This window comes from Eleutherodactylus coqui, chromosome 2 (assembly GCF_035609145.1).
Source record: "Eleutherodactylus coqui strain aEleCoq1 chromosome 2, aEleCoq1.hap1, whole genome shotgun sequence".
Classification (NCBI taxonomy): domain Eukaryota; kingdom Metazoa; phylum Chordata; class Amphibia; order Anura; family Eleutherodactylidae; genus Eleutherodactylus; species Eleutherodactylus coqui.
The window spans coordinates 324,068,822-324,085,243 of record NC_089838.1 but is presented as its reverse complement, the minus strand read 5'-3'; the positions used below and the strand labels follow the sequence as shown (position 1 = coordinate 324,085,243).

Below are 16,422 nucleotides of genomic sequence, written 5' to 3'. Positions count from 1 at the left end.
TGTTATTTTTGTCTCTAGAGAAAATGAAATAAAAAGCAATCAAAATGTTATATGTTCCCAACAATTAGATACATGAAGACCTGAGTTCATCCCGCAAATAACCAGCCTAAGGGCGCCTACCCACTTGCGTTGCCGATTTTCGCGCGTGAAAAATGCTGCGTTTTCTGCTGCGTTTTTTGCGCGTTTTTCGCGGTGTTTGCAGCCCTCCATTGACAATCATGGGTGCATTAAGAGAAAAATAAGGAGACATATGCAACTGACAGTTCCTATGTGAAAAAAACCCACGAAACGGAAAAAAAAACCCAGATGGACAAGAACACATTCTATACTAATTGCTCTTGAGAAAAAATGCAAAACATCGCAGGAAAAAAAATCGCAAGTGGGTAGGCGCCCTTATAGAGCTGCATCTATGGAAAAATAAAAATTCTATGGCTCTTGGAATGCAGCGACACAAAAGCAAATCTTTAAAAAAAAAGTGGGTTTTTTTTGTGTACAGAAATAGCAAAATTAAAAAAACTGCATAAACTTGGAATCTCAGGAATCGTGCTCACTGGGAGAATAATGTTATCACTTTATTTATGCTGAACGCCATAAAAATGAAATCCAAAATATAGATGGCAGAATTTCTTTTTTTCCCCAATTCACCTAAAAAAATAAATAAAAGTTCCACAATACATTATATGTACCCAAGAATGATGTCATTAAAAATATAACTTGTCCCGCAAAAAACAAGCCCTCATACGGCTATGTGAAGATTTAAAAAGTTATGGTCCTGGAATGCAACGATGAAAAAAACTGAAAAAATAGTTGGCCATTTAGGTGCAAACAGGCTTCGTTACTAAGGGGTTAAGTCTATTACTTATAAATACGTTGTATGCTTCAAGCCTTGTATTCCAATCATGTGTATCATCCCACCAGTTTCCATGATGCCTATGACATCATAGTTCTCTTCCTGTGTTCGGAGTTCCAATTCTCCTTGTTTGTTTCCCATGCTTTGGGCATTTGTATACAAACATGTTAGTTTGTGATCGGGGTCTCTTGCTCCTCTACTTGCCTTCTGAATTTTTTGTCTTTGTTCTTTCTTCCCACTCCTAATAAGAAGGTTTTCATTCTTCCCTTCCATTATTGCTCTAGTCTAGCTTGTTCTACAGTGAAGCATGTTGCTGCCAGATTGTTACCATCCTGCACACACATTAGGGTTCAGCAGACGCTTGGGCCACTCTCACACAGAGGTTTTTTTTTCCGTGATTACCGCGGCATTCTGATTCATTTCAATGGAGCCTCACAGACATGTGCTCGAACGCTGGGGCTTTCCAGCACCGCGATTTTCGAGTGCTGTCTGTTCTATTTTTTGCATTTGGCGCACCTCGTCAATGATAGGGTGTGCTGAAGCCGCTGTTGGAGACAGAAACACTGCCTCCGAAAACTAAAGTAAAAGCGCAACAAAGCATCGGGGCCGTGTGTGAGGGTGGCCTTCGAGTCAGTTAGGTTGTCTAATGTTTCTGAATAGCCGCATATTACTTCTCTATTAACAGAAGCTTCTACGACAACTTCACCTCCTGCATTATACAGTGATTCCTGTGTCGCCTGCATCTATTCTCTATCTCTGTATCACAGAAAGGGAAAAAGAAAAACAATCACTGAAAACGGACATATACTTACTGACACAGGAGGGCAAACATGTGCCCCACCTGAGCAGGCAGGCAGCCAAATGCCAAATGAGGGAGCCAACTCACACCTGTGGTGGACACCGATGAGACAGCCACTCACACAGCCTCCTATATAGAGAGGGGTGGCTACTTGGCGTATACTCCCACACAGAGTAGATACAAAGTGCCAGACCATTCTGATACATGTAGTGTACCATGCAGACTAGCAATCTATTAATGATGTCATAATAGTTCGGCGGGTTGTCCTGCACCTCAAAAAGTGAACCACATTGGTACTGCCACCCAGGGCTCCCCCGGGGGTTTAACAGCTGCACTGCATGTGAATAATATATAATAAATGTGAGGTATTAGTTGGATTTGGTCAAAATACTTGAGCTCACAAGCCAATCGTCAAGGCTCCTCGCGTTTTGTGAGTCCCTACACTAATATAAATGTATCACAGAAAGGGAAATATAAAAACAAACAATCACTGAAAACGGCCTTATACTTACTGATACAGAAGGGCGAATATGTGCGCCACCTCAGCATGCAGGCAGCCAAATGCCAAATGAGGCTCTCTATCTCTGAGCTGGTGGGTGTAGACTGCTGCTATTATGTCTCCATACATTGCACACATAGAGGAGATCCTGCTCCCCTATCTCTATATCTCACACATAAAGAAACAGTAGCATAGAGGAAATTATACAGCAATCCTGAGAAGCGCAGATGTGAATCGAGCACCGAGGTAAGAGAGAAAACACAACTGTCTGTGCAAAACTCTTGCCTCCCTGCTGTGGTTCCCTCCTCATTGTTCTCCGCCTTCTCACCTCTTCGTAGACTGCTATGGCCAGCATGAGACACCAGCAAGCAGCCCCTCCACATACACACTACTTGAAAAACCTTATAAACAGAAAAACAGTCAAGTACCGGGGAACATTTTTCGCTATGTGCACCAATGCTTCATCATACAGCTATGCTATAAAGGAAAGAATAGTCTAAAAAAAAAAAGAATATTTTTTAAAAAGTTTTTGTAACTTATGTATTTTGGTTTGTCAATAAAACTTGGCGGCTGCTGTTTTGGGAGACAACTCACTCACCTCACGGACGTAACTCATTAGGGCTCCTGCACATCAGCACTTTTGGCTTTAGTTGTTTAGCTCCATCCAAGGAGTAGAACAAGTAAAAAAGTGGAAGACCTGAACGGCATCAGATGGACTCTATTCACTATAATGGGGTCCATCCGACTTCTGGCATACCCTTCAGGATTTTCCACGACTAAACAGTACAGAGCTATTTCGTCCAGGATTCTACGGATCTACCAATGGAGCTTCGGAGCGGATGTGAACGACCCCTTACCAATATGTATAAAAGATTTATTTATAAACCTCTGCTTGCTTTACAAGGACTCGGCTAAAGGCCCGTGGGCCCGGGAGCAAAGTTCCAACTTTGCCCGCCCTCCTTCTGCACACACCCTCTCCTCATCACATCATGTAACTTTTTTTCTTTCTAGGTGGGAGAAACTTAAAACTGCAAAATGAATTACCGTGTTTCCCCGAAAATAAGACAGTGTCTTATATTAATTTTTGTTCAAAAAAGTTAAACTTTTTTACATGTACAGCTGCCTGGACACTATTTAAATTGACTTTTTTAAATTAACTGTTAGCAGGGCTTTATTTTGGAGTAGGGCTTCTATTTCAAGCATCCTCAAAAAGCCTGAAAATCATTTTGCATCCTCAAAAATTCTGGAAAATCATGATAGGTCTTATTTTCAGTGTATGTCTTATTTTCAGGGAAACAGGGTACTTGTTTTGCCCTTTTATGCAGCTGCCCAATATATGAAGGCTGTAATTTTCAACGTTTGTCATTTGCCGTTTGTAGCGTAGAACACTGAAGCTTCTCCACAGGTAACTCTGCTGCTGAAAAGTTCTATAGTAAGAGTATGGTCACACGGGGGATTAATGCCGTGGATAGTGCACCTCATTTACAGTATAGCCTATGTGCTTGGCATTTACAAAATCTCATCAGCATGGGGCTGTAATACATAAGCGTGCCCCGGGCTTATTTACAGATTCTGAATGCAAAACGGCAGCTGAAGCACGGTGGCGTGTCACCGGTCTAATGGTGCGGATTTGGCTGCTGTGGATTACATGTGGATCCTATGCAGAAAATCCACAGGGAATAGAGCCCACATGAATATACCCTGAGCACAAGACAAATGTGCCCATACTACATCTTACGAACATATAGGCATAAATATACACATATAAGCAGGCTTTTATACATACAAACATACCAAGACACATACCGTATATACTCGAGTATTAGCCGACCCGAGTATAAGCCGAGACAATAAGTTTTACCACAAAAACTGGGAAAACGTATGGACTCGAGTATAAGCCGAGCTATATTCTAATATATGCTGGGTGAAAAAAAAAACCCTCCATACTCACCTCCCAGCCAATGTTTGTATCTGTGCGGCAGGCTGATTGAATTCTCCCCACTGTCATCCCCCACCGTCCTCTCTGCTCGGCTCTGTCAGCGCTGTGTAAGTAAGCGCTGTGATTGGATCGAGCGCCAACCAATCACAGCAAGCGCTCAATCCAATCACAGCGCTTACTTACACAGTGCTGACGTCGAGGGATTTGAAAGCCAAGCAGGGAGATGACAGCAGGGAGAATCCTAAAGCAGCTTGCCGCACCACCGCCGGGGACACAGATGCCGGTTGGGAGGTGAGTATATGGAGTTTTTTTTTTAAACCCTCCCCTGACTCGAGTATAATCCAAGGGGGGCTTTTTCAGCACAAAAAAATGTGCTGAAAAACTAGGCTTATACTCGAGTATATACAGTATATACACACAAAGGTGCACGCATACAAGTGATATGTACCTTCTTGCAGCAGCAGAGCAACACCATGCTCCAGCGGGGGGCGGCGCTGCCATTTTTTCCTAGGTTGAAGTTGTCCACCGGTACGGCAGTGAATCCCATGTGACCGGGTCCCGTCTCTCGATCCCACCCCTTCCTCTGATGACAACAGCTGCATGTCAGTGATACTCAGCAGGGAAGCTCTGCTCCCTGCTAAGGGGTCTTTCCACCATGGACCCTGTTTCCAATCAACCCAACTGCTCCCCCAATGCACCAGACACGGGTAGTTTGTCAGGAGGCCATGGAGTCTACTGGCTTCCGTAATGTACTGGTAAAATTGTTAAAGTGTCCTGCAGATTATTTGATGTGGCGAGGGGGGTCTGTAGGCCCCCCTGTTTTAGGGGCCCGGTCTCAACTGTAACCCCTATAACTACTCCACTGTTGCATGAAACCAGGTAGGAGTCAATTAAGACACAGGAGATGGAGGCTACTTCTCAAACTGACCCACCCTAATTGGTAAGTGAGGGAAAAAAACATGAAGCCCTTTTCCTCCATTTTACAAACTTGGATAAATTGTCATCAACTAGACAGCTGCTTGAAAAATAAGGTGATTGAAAACCTTAGAAACGCGTTTCCTGGCCTTTTCCTTCCCATTTTCTCTCTTTTGTTTCTTTTTTGTGTGCTTTTTTATTATTTTGTTCATATTTATGATACCATATTGTGGAATAAACGGCTGAAAGCCATCTTCATCTCCTTGCGGCAATCTACGAACCAGGAATTGGGGGTACTTGGTGGCACCCAAGTCTCCTCTGTGGAGTAAGGTATCATTTATTCTATTCTGTGATCTCCGACATTTAGGCTGGGGGCGATCGCCCCCTTGGGTCCGCCCAGCCAGATAATCATCTTTCTCCATGCGGCAACATCTTGTGGCAAAACATAAATCCTCCTCCTCCTGGCTCTGTCTGCTCCCTTCTGATTTTCCAAGACACCGTTGTCAGCCCATTAGTGCCCTCTCAACACAATCTCTTAGTTCTACTATTGTATTTGTGTTATGAGCTTGGTTCTGCTGCTGTATTTGTTATGAGCTTGGTGCTGGCATTTTACCTATGTTCTGAGGTTGGTTCATGCTGTTATTTGTGTACTGACCTTGGTACTGGTACAACTTTTATGCTATGAGCTTGGTTCTGGTGCTGTATTTATCTTTTGAGCTCAGTTCTGGTGCCAGATTTATGTTAAGAGCTTTGTCCTGGTACTGTACAGGGTTATTCAAAAGAAGGTCCCCAAATCTGTCTTTTTTCAGCCCTACATACTATGTTAAGGAGCAGATTTGGGGGTTTAATTACAAACTACAACAGAGAGGTACACAATCCGCACATTACTGACAAGAGGAAGGTTCAAAGCTTTTATGACATACCAGTAAGTTCCATTTTCTGCCGCACCGCTGTTTCCTGTTGTTTACAGTTGATATGAAAATGGCGACGCCACAGGAGAAATTGTTTTGTGTGCTTGAACTTGCTGAGTGTGAGTCCATTGTTCCAGTCCAATGTGAATTCTGGCGTTGATTCCAAAAACAGCCACCTTGCCAATTAATTTACGGCTTGATGTTTGTCGTGTGACACATAGTACCCATGTTAAATCCATACCCCCATACATCTCAGGGACCATAAAGCTGTAAACTAAACACTTAGTCCTATGATTTGGTAGAAAGTGGAACTTACTGGTATGTCCTAAAAAAAATTGTAATTAAATCCCCAAATCTGCTCCTTCTTTATGAATAACCTTCTATTTATTCCCTGAGCTGTTCTGGTGCTGTACTTATGTTATGAGCTTGGTTCTGGTACTGTACTTGTGTTATGAGCTTGGTTCTGGTACTGTACTTATGTTATGAGCTTGGTTCTGGTACTGTACTTATGTTATGAGCTTGGTTATGGTACTGTACTTATGTTATGAGCTTGGTTCTGGTACTGTATTTATGTACTGAGCCCTTCCGGTGTGGGGATGATGCTATCTCACTACTTTCTGCACAAGCAGAATACAACCAGACTGCCTGTTAGTGCAATGTATATATATTTTTTTATGAGGGGGGCACCAAAGAATTCTACACAAGGTGTCATCCAATCTAAGGCCAGAGCTACCGTAATTGTGCATTTCTTCATGTAATACTTCCCATTTCCGTAGAGGGAGGGATCTAAAACAAGTCTGTGTAGCGTGGAGAGGGCTTCTACTGTACAGCAGGTACAAGGTCCTATAACCACTTCTTTGCTAGGTAACTTGATCTAACACAGCCTGCAGAATACAGAAGGAGGGGACTATAAAAAGGCACTAAATATAATATTACATACCTTTGCAGAGCATTAATATACAGTATAATATGTGTGTGTTGCAATGGCTGCCCACAGCCTCTCCGCGCCCGTCAACGAAAATAATGAGTCCAAACACCATTAGTTTTTGGTTAAACAACATTTATTTTAATATTTATGTTGTGGGGGTAGGAGGAGGGGAGGGGAAATTCAGAAGGAAGGGGTAACAAGGAGAGAGGGGGAGATTTACCCTATTGCCCCTGGACACACTCGCCCCCTCCCTCCTAATGACACATTGCAGGCAAACAGGGCAACCAGGCACACGGGGAATTCTGCAGAGGGTGATGGGGTGAGGGTTGGATGGAGTCTCAGCTTTTGTATGTGCCTCATTGCCCGGCTGGTTGCAGCTACATAATGGCTCTTCCCATGCAGGGTTTGGATGTAACGGGTGTAAGAAGGCGGGTCCTCGGGGTTGAGGGCGTCCTTTCTTATTACAGTCATGAAGTGGTAAAAGTCGGGGTTTGACACAATTAACGTCATGGCATCTCTCGTTACATGGTAGAGGGGCAGTGCCATTCATCTCAATTAGGAAAAAATACCCTATAATGGGTATTACGGTGAACAATCCCATACCGCCTCACAGTGCCACTTCCTTCCTACGTGGCACGAAGGGGCAAGGAAGCTAACCTGCCCTCTGCTCTTATCTCCTGACCCCGTCCTCTCTCTCTCCACCTGCCCCCGTGCCACCTGCTGATTCTGCCCCCTGCAAGGCATATCAGCAGACTACAAAGGCAAGCTTCTGATATAGGGGCCACGAAGGGAAGCATCACCCCCCCTATCCTTACACCAAATCCCTCTAGATTAGTGAAAGCAGGAGGGGCCCCTCCAACTGCCCTACGAGCTGTACAGTGGAGCATTCTGGGAAATCCTAGGGCCAGGGGTCCCGTCGTTTGAGCCCTATTCCTATCTATAATACCCCATACATGAAATCTATAGCGAGAACTTGGCATACTGAGGTGGGGGAGGGGTAAAATCTGAGGATTTATATATTATATATATTTTTATTTTATTTTTTTTACACACATACTGTACATACACACACACGATTCTCCTCCATTAAATCCTCAAATTAAAAAAAAAACTAAACGGAGAAAAAAAGCAAAAAACCTGACTTATTTCATGAGGGGTGGGTAATAAAGAGACCAGTTCCGGGGTAATTGCCCCTCCCTCCCCCCTAGGGGCGGGGGGTAGTGTATAAACATCACGGACACACAGCGTCACGGGAAACAAGGGAACAGAAAAACCTGCACACGGACAAATTAAATATATATATATGTGTGTATATATAAGTTAGGGGAGATCTCCAGTCATTGGGTATTTACACGGGAGAGAGAGCAAGAAGGGACAGCTTCTACACAATATGTCCCCACTTCCCTGTTAGGACGGGAGGGGGGGAGAGGCAGGAAAAAGGGAGAATTATGTTGAGTTTTGTCTGGTCCCAGCTGGGGGTTTAGATGATAGATCCGGCGAAGGGGGGAGAAAAATTAGACAGAGAGACGGGGAGAGATACGCTGTCCTTAGGTGCTGAAGTAAACTGCAAGCGGGAAAAAAAACATGGAGGCGGGATTGGAGAGGGGGCGGGGCAAAATGACGGAGAGGACGGTAGGCAAGGCAAGGGTTAAAGACAAATGGGAAAGGGGCAGAGGTTGTTATAAGATGACATGGGGATAGTATAAGATGGAATGGAAAGTGGGTGCAGAATGGGGCGGGGGTGGCGGGAAGGAAGGGGTGGGAGGAGGAAAAAGCAAGAGAAAAAGAAGAGGTTAGTACAGTGAGCCCTATATATATATTTATATATACAGCACAGATCACAGAAGCAGGTATACACGCACTATATATACACAGCACGCAGGCCACTCACCAATAATTATGATGAGGATGATAGCGCATATCACTCCCATAATGATCATCATCTGCGGAGAGAACAGGAAAGTGTAAGAGGACTAGTAACGTCAACGCCGAAGACCAGTGGGGTGAGGGTAATGGCGGGCTACATTAAAGGGAATCTGTCGCCTACTTTTAGCCGTACAAGCTTATGGGCTGACAGTAAGTGACCCGCTGAATCCGGGGTGTAAGTGTTATACTTACCTCCCCTGTCGTTCCCCCGGTGTGAGTGCTGGAAGCCGCCGCTCAATGCATTGAGTGTCCACTTTTATAACGGACGGACTACGCAGCAGCTCCACTGAATGCACTGAGCGGTGGCTGACACCGGGGGAACAACAGGGGAGGTAAGTATAACCCATCCGCCGACTCAGTGGATCACCTACTTTTAGGTCATAAGTTTAGCCTTTAGGGCTAATAGTAGGTGACTGAGACTCTTTAAAGGGTTAACCTATCCATGTAATTCGTAGTGCAGTCATTATATGCTCACCGTATCGCCTGTGATCACATGGACTACTAACTAGCAAAACCAATGTAATCACAGGTCAACCATTGAGTGTAATTAAAAAAGAAGTTATACCAGAAAGTTATCCACCATTCACAAGATAGGGCAAAACGTGCTGATCATAGTGGGGCTCGCCGCTGAGACTTCTCACTGGGGGATCGCCGCACCCCCTGGAGTGACGTCCCACTAAATGGAGCACTGGCCAAGCATGCGCGGTCAGCGCTCCATTCATTTCAGTGGGGCTGATGGAAATGCCTGGGTGCTTGCCGATTGGGTATCTCCGGAGTCCCATTGAAAATGAATGGAGTGGCCTTGCACTTGAGTGACCAGCACTCTATTCATTCTCCTGTGGGATGGTAAAGGAAGTTGGGAGGAAAGGGGGACCTCTATTTTGGAATCAGTGGGGGACATAGCAGTCTCCTTTGGATAGGGGATAACTTGTAATTCTGGTGCAACCCCTATAGCTGGCTATAGGACATTAGATTATGTGGATGTTGGTTGGACAACCAATCGTAAAGAACTCCATACACATTAAACTTTCATCGTCTTGCCCTGACAAGAATGGTGGGGCCGAATGACTCTAATGTGTATGGGGGTAACTCAACTTTCTACTGACAAGATGCTGGGAGAAAGAAGGATCGGACGTTGAATTTAAATCCCCGATCCTATTATTCCTTCGGAGGTAAGCCGACACCAGAGCTGTCTGTCCATGGCCTACCTCCCTAAACACATGATCGCTCGGCCAAACTGAGGCGGTGGAAACAGCTATTGGACAAATGATTGTTCATCTGACAGTTAGAGGTCTATGGACACCTCAGGACACCTGGTCAATCAACCCAATCTCGAAGACCCAAGACAGACAATCCAGCCCAAGGTGTGTCAGCCCAGTGGCATATGCCCCCGGCAAGAGAGTCAACTACCGGAGGCTAAAGGTGGGTGACACTGGTATCATGGTCTCTGGATGTGGTGAATGAGACTAGAGTAGGGCAATAGATATCCAACATGTCTATGGCTAGTTTATGGGAGTTAAACCCAAATTAGTTTTCCGATATTCAACCATTCCAGAGAGTAACATCAGATAGAAATGGCACTAATTCCTCTGACTAAAGGGCCATAACAGCCTGCAGAGCATCCAAATCTTCTTGATGGTGGTTGGACAATACAACAGTGCATATTTTGAAGCTATGATGGAGGTAGCCATGGTTATGGAAGACTGGACGGTCAGCGTGCATACACACCTTGAGGTTCTTCCACCAGTACTTGCGCTTGAGTTTGGCTGCACTGGTTTCAAACTGTGAGGCTCCGGCCTGCAGAGCGTCCGCGCGGTCATCCAACTCGGACAGCTTCTGATCTCGTTCCAAAACCTTATCTACATTCACACGCATAATATCCACCACCTGTAGGAAGGAGAACAGGCATTGAGCATCTACTGTCCATACTATGGTAAGATCGTCTTCATGGTTATCTCTCGACACCTCTCCCCAGGACTCACCTCATCGACCTGTGCCTGGGTTTGTTGGAGCCTCCTGTTGCTGGTGAGGTTGGGGGGAGGTGGGGGTGCTCCACCTTCTCCGGGGGCAGCGGGGGGGCCAGCAGCTGGGGCAGACCTGAAAGAGACATGGACGGTCAAAACGTTTGGTGCACGTTAGCATATAATAGGTATGTGGGCAGCATCAGAGTAGAGCGCCAGAGCACCACTTCTGGTGGGCACATCCTCTGACGCAATAATGGGCGCCAAGGGTCCAACAGAAGACAACCCCATGTGGAGCTGACCTTAGAGCTTATCAAACTATAGTATGGTGTATAACCAATGGGGAGATGTGGTGTAACCAATGGAGAAGCTTAAAAACCATGTCAAATGCTAAACAATTGGGAACTGGTGCATAAAGAAAGGGGAAATGGTTTAACAATGGCGCTCTAATAGCAGCCAGCATTTTCTAGCATGTTTGCCTAGCATGGGACATACGTGACGGCATGCAGATTTCCAGCAGCGGCAAAAAATAGCCACGAGATTGAGATTAAGACATAAAGAAAGTAGCTCTGCATATATGTAATCCGGATAATCTGGCTCCACTAACACTGGGCTGTATCTGACCTGTAATCCAGCAGGTAGAATTACTCACAGCACATGGAGTAAACAGCGATGAGTGTCAGGGGCGCCCACCCGAGGCTGCAGCACGCAGGCCAAACGTCGTAGCCTCAAGGGAAGGCGCCGCTGACCGACACAAAGAATCATTTCTATATACTGCACACATTTATTTCATCTGATGCTCGGAGCTTTCTTGTGGTTATTAATGATGATGAAGACAATAAAAGAGGAACCCTCAAAAACAACAAAAAGAGAAGATAAAATTAAGAACATGATGAAGATGAAGAATAAAATACGATGAAGAAGGAAAGGATGAGGAAATTAGGGAAAAAAACAATAAAAGCTGAAGAAATAAAAGGTAAACCAAAAATAGTGAAGAAGATGAAGACAGAAGAGAAGACGTGAAAAAAAGACAAAAAAGACAATAAGGAAGATGACAGATGAAAAGACGGGAGAAGATAAAGATTAATCAGATGGTGAAGATGTAGAATATAAGTTGGAAGCAAGGAAGATGAGAAGACGAAGAGGACAACAAGGAAACAACTAAGAAGATGTAATATAAGAGGACAAGGAAAATGTAAAAGACAGAAAAGAAAGACAAGAAATGGGTCAACAAAAAAAGATGATGGAGAAGTAGAAGACACAAAAGAACATGCAGAATGAGAAGGTCAACGAAGAAGATGATCAATAAGGCAATGAAGATGAAGAAGGCAGCAAAGACGATACAAAAGAACCAGAAGACAACAAAGAGGAAGGAGACAAGAGTGATCAAGATGAAGAACAAATACAAGAAATTGAGTAACTAAAGAAAGCGATGAAGAGAAATTATCTAAACTCTGGTTTCTATGAGGCAGTTGCTATTCATTTGTCTTTCTGCCTAGTTTTTCTTTCTATCTATCTCTCTATCACATATCTTTCTATCTATCTATCTCATATCTATTTATCTATCTCATATCTATCTATCTATCTATCTATCTATCTATCTATCTCATATCTATCTATCTATCATCTATCTATCTCATATCTATCTATCTCATATCTATCTATCTCATATCTATCTATCTATCTATCTATCTATCTATCTATCTATCTATCTATCACATATCTATCTATCTATCTATCTATCTATCTATCTATCTCATATCTATCTATCTATCTCATATCTATCTATCTATTTATCTATCTCATGTCTATTTATCTATCTCATGTCTATTTCATATCTATCTATCTATTTATCTATCTATCTCATATCTATCTATCTAATATATCTATCTATCTCATGTCTATTGCATATCTATCTATCTATCTCATATCTATCTATCTATCTATCTATCTATCTATCTATCTATCTATCATCTATCTATCTATCTATCTCATATCTATCTATCTATCTATCTATCTATCTCATATCTATCTATCTATCTATCTATCTATCTATCTATCTATCTATCTATCTATCTATCTCATATCTATCTATCTCATATCTAGCTATCTATCACATATCTATCTATCTATCTCTCATATCTATCTATCTATCTATCTATCTATCTATCTATCTATCTATCTATCTATCTATCTATCTCATATCTATCTATCTATCACATATCTATCTATCTATCTCATATCTATCTATCTCATATCTATCTATCTATCTATCTATCTATCTATCTATCTCATATCTATTTATCTATCTCATGTCTATTTATCTATCTCATGTCTATTTCATATCTATCTATCTCATATCTATCTATCTATCTATCTCATATCTATCTATCTATCTAATATATCTATCATCTATCTATCTATCTATCTCATGTCTATTGCATATCTATCTATCTATCTATCTATCTATCTATCTATCTATCTATCTATCTATCTCATATCTATCTTTCTATCTATCTACTATCTATCTCATATCTATCTATCTAATCTATCTATCTCATATCTATCTATCTATCTATCTATCTATCTATCTATCTATCTCATATTTATCTATCTATCTCATATCTATCTATCTATCTAATATCTATCATCTATCTATCTAATATCTATCATCTATCTATCTATCTCATGTCTATTGCATATCTATCTATCTATCTAATATCTATCTATCTATCTATCTATCTAATATCTATCATCTATCTATCTCCTATCTATCTATCTATCTATCTATCTATCTATCTCCTATCTATCTATCTATCTATCTATCTATCTCATATCTATCTATCTATCTCATATCTATCTTTCTATCTATCTATCTATCTATCTATCTATCTATCTATCTATCTATCTATCTCATGTCTATTTCATATCCATCTATCTCTTTATGGCCGCCTGCAGATGGGCGGGTCGGATCTGGCTGCGAGGATTCTCGCCGCGGGACCCGAGCGCCTGCAGAGAGCGGCGCGTACTCACCCGCGCCCGCGGCTCTGGTTGTTTGATGTGCCGGCTTGCCGGGCAGCCGTCGCATGCGCAGACCGGAGCTGGCGGCCGGGCAGTGACTGCGAGCCCCGCACAGAAATGGAGCATGCCGCGGTTTGTTTGCCGCGCGAGAGTTTGCTAATGCAATCCTATGGCAGCTTCCAAGGGCGGAAACTCTGCGGGAATTTCTGTCCGTCTGCAGGTGGCCTATCTTATATCTATTTCATATCTATCTATCTCATATCTATCTATCTATCTCATATCTATCTATCTATCTCATATCTATCTATCTATCTATCTATCTCATATCTAACTATCTATCTATCTCATATCTATCTATCTATCTATCTCATATCTATCTATCTATCTCATATCTATCTATCTATCTCATATCTATTTATCTCATATCTATCTATATCTATCTATCTCATATCTATCTATCTATCTCATATCTATCTATCTATCTCATATCTATTTATCTCATATCTATCTATATCTATCTATCTCATATCTGTCTATCTATCTATCTCATATCTATCTATCTCATATCTATCTATCTATCTATCTATCTATCTATCTATCTATCTATCTCATATCTATCTATCTTTCTATCTATCTATCTATCTCCTATCTATCTATCTCCTATCTATCTATGTATCTCCTATCTATCTATCCCCTATCTATCTCATATCTGTCTATCTATCTATCTCATATCTATCTATCTATCTATCTCATATCTATCTATCTATCTATCTATCTATCTCTCTATCTCTCTATCTCTCTATCTCTCTATCTCATATCTATCTATCTCCTATCTATCTATCTATCTATCTCCTATCTATCTATCTATCTATCTATCTATCTATCTATCTATCTATCTATCTATCTATCTCATATCTATCTCCTATCTATCTATCTATCTATCTCCTATCTATCTCCTATCTATCTATCTCATATCTATCTATCCATCTATCTCTCATATCTATCTCATATTTATCTATCTCATATCTATCTATCTCATATCTATCTATCTCATATCTATCTATCTATCTATCTATCTATCTCATATCTGTCTATCTATCTATCTCATATCTATCTATCTCATATCTATCTATCTATCTATCTATCTATCTCATATCTATCTATCTTTCTATCTATCTCCTATCTATCTATGTATCTCCTATCTATCTATCCCCTATCTATCTCATATCTGTCTATCTATCTATCTCATATCTATCTATCTATCTATCTATCTATCTATCTATCTATCTATCTCTCTATCTCCTATCTATCTATCTATCTATCTATCTATCTATCTATCTATCTCCTATCTATCTCCTATCTATCTATCTCATATCTATCTATCTATCTATCTATCTATCTATCTATCTCTCATATCTATCTCATATCTATCTATCTCATATTTATCTATCTCATATCTATCTATCTCATATCTATCTATCTCCATATCTATCTATCTATCTATCTATCTATCTATCTATCTATCTATCTATCTATCTCCTATCTATCTATCTATCTATCTCCTATCTATCTATCTAATATCCATCTATCCCATATCTATCTATCTCTCTCTATCCATCCATCCATCCATCCATCCATCCATCCATCCATCTATCTATCTATCTATCTATCTATCTATCTATCTATCTATCTATCTATCTATCTATCGGCAATCAAATAAAAGTCTGTCATAGAATCAAAATACACAGTCATGTGTAATCTCTATGCTATACATGCTCCCGTATAACCGGCTCCACTGCCCCCCCCCCCCCCCCCCCCGTCCGCAAAACTGCAACATGAAAAAAAAATGTCAAAATCGCAGCCATCACTTGATTGTGTCCGGCCGCCATCGTCCTTATGTGTGAATACAGCGAGGGCTAAAATGTCATAATGGAGTCTGAGGGAAAAGCTTTTGCTGGCGTTATTAATCCGTGATGTGTGATCCGGAGCGCTCAGCAGATGTCTTACATCTCACATCCCCCCGGAGGTGTAAACCCTCCTCGCACCTCGCTGGGGAGATGAGGGCGCACATCATCTAATGAAAAACACCCACAAGTGCTATATTAATACCCTTCATGAGTTTTAAAAATGTGGGCAAAATAGAAGTATTTTGTCTGTGTCCCTACGATAACACTTCCTGTCTCCGCGCTCTGATAACGCAGTGTTCTCATGGGGACACTGGGTTTTGCATTAAACAGTCAGAATTCAACTCTTCAATCTGTGTATGTTTCTGATAAGAAATGCTCCTATGATAACACTGAGTGTCACAAAAGAGAAGCACGAAATGTCATTATAGAGACTTTTACTTTATTTGCCCTCTTTCCTGTCCCAGGTTCTGGTTTAGGCAGATTAAAATCACCTCTCAGCCTTTGTTCCTGCAGTACAATTTCTGCTGCAGTGCACTGGCCATTCAGAGTTGTCATAGGTACTAATCTCATCTCTACTTTGTTAGAAATATCAACAAAAGATTCTGACTGCTTGATGTAGTCAGAAAGAGGCCGGTTGCCCCCTATGGGAAGAGGGAACTGCTAGAGCACAGAAACATGAAGTGTTGTCATGGGGCCTCCTGATAAAAATCAATAGGATGCTCATTAAAGGCCTGAATCTTCCAGGTGCTCCACATTGTAGTTAAAG

The 16,422-nt window shown here is 41.8% G+C and overlaps 1 protein-coding gene across 1 annotated transcript in view; it reads right to left on the bottom strand.

The window, feature by feature from the left end:
• Positions 1 to 6,956: 6,956 nt before the first annotated feature.
• Positions 6,957 to 16,422, bottom strand: part of VAMP2 (vesicle associated membrane protein 2) — a 39,756-nt gene continuing 30,290 nt past the window's right edge. The window contains exons 2-5 of the mRNA XM_066593794.1: positions 10,750 to 10,864; positions 10,496 to 10,654; positions 8,733 to 8,784; positions 6,957 to 8,405 (exon numbers count right to left, since the gene is read on the bottom strand). Coding sequence (XP_066449891.1) covers positions 8,389 to 8,405; positions 8,733 to 8,784; positions 10,496 to 10,654; positions 10,750 to 10,864 — 343 coding nt within the window. The 3' untranslated portion in view covers positions 6,957 to 8,388. The remainder of the gene's footprint in view (positions 8,406 to 8,732; positions 8,785 to 10,495; positions 10,655 to 10,749; positions 10,865 to 16,422) is intronic.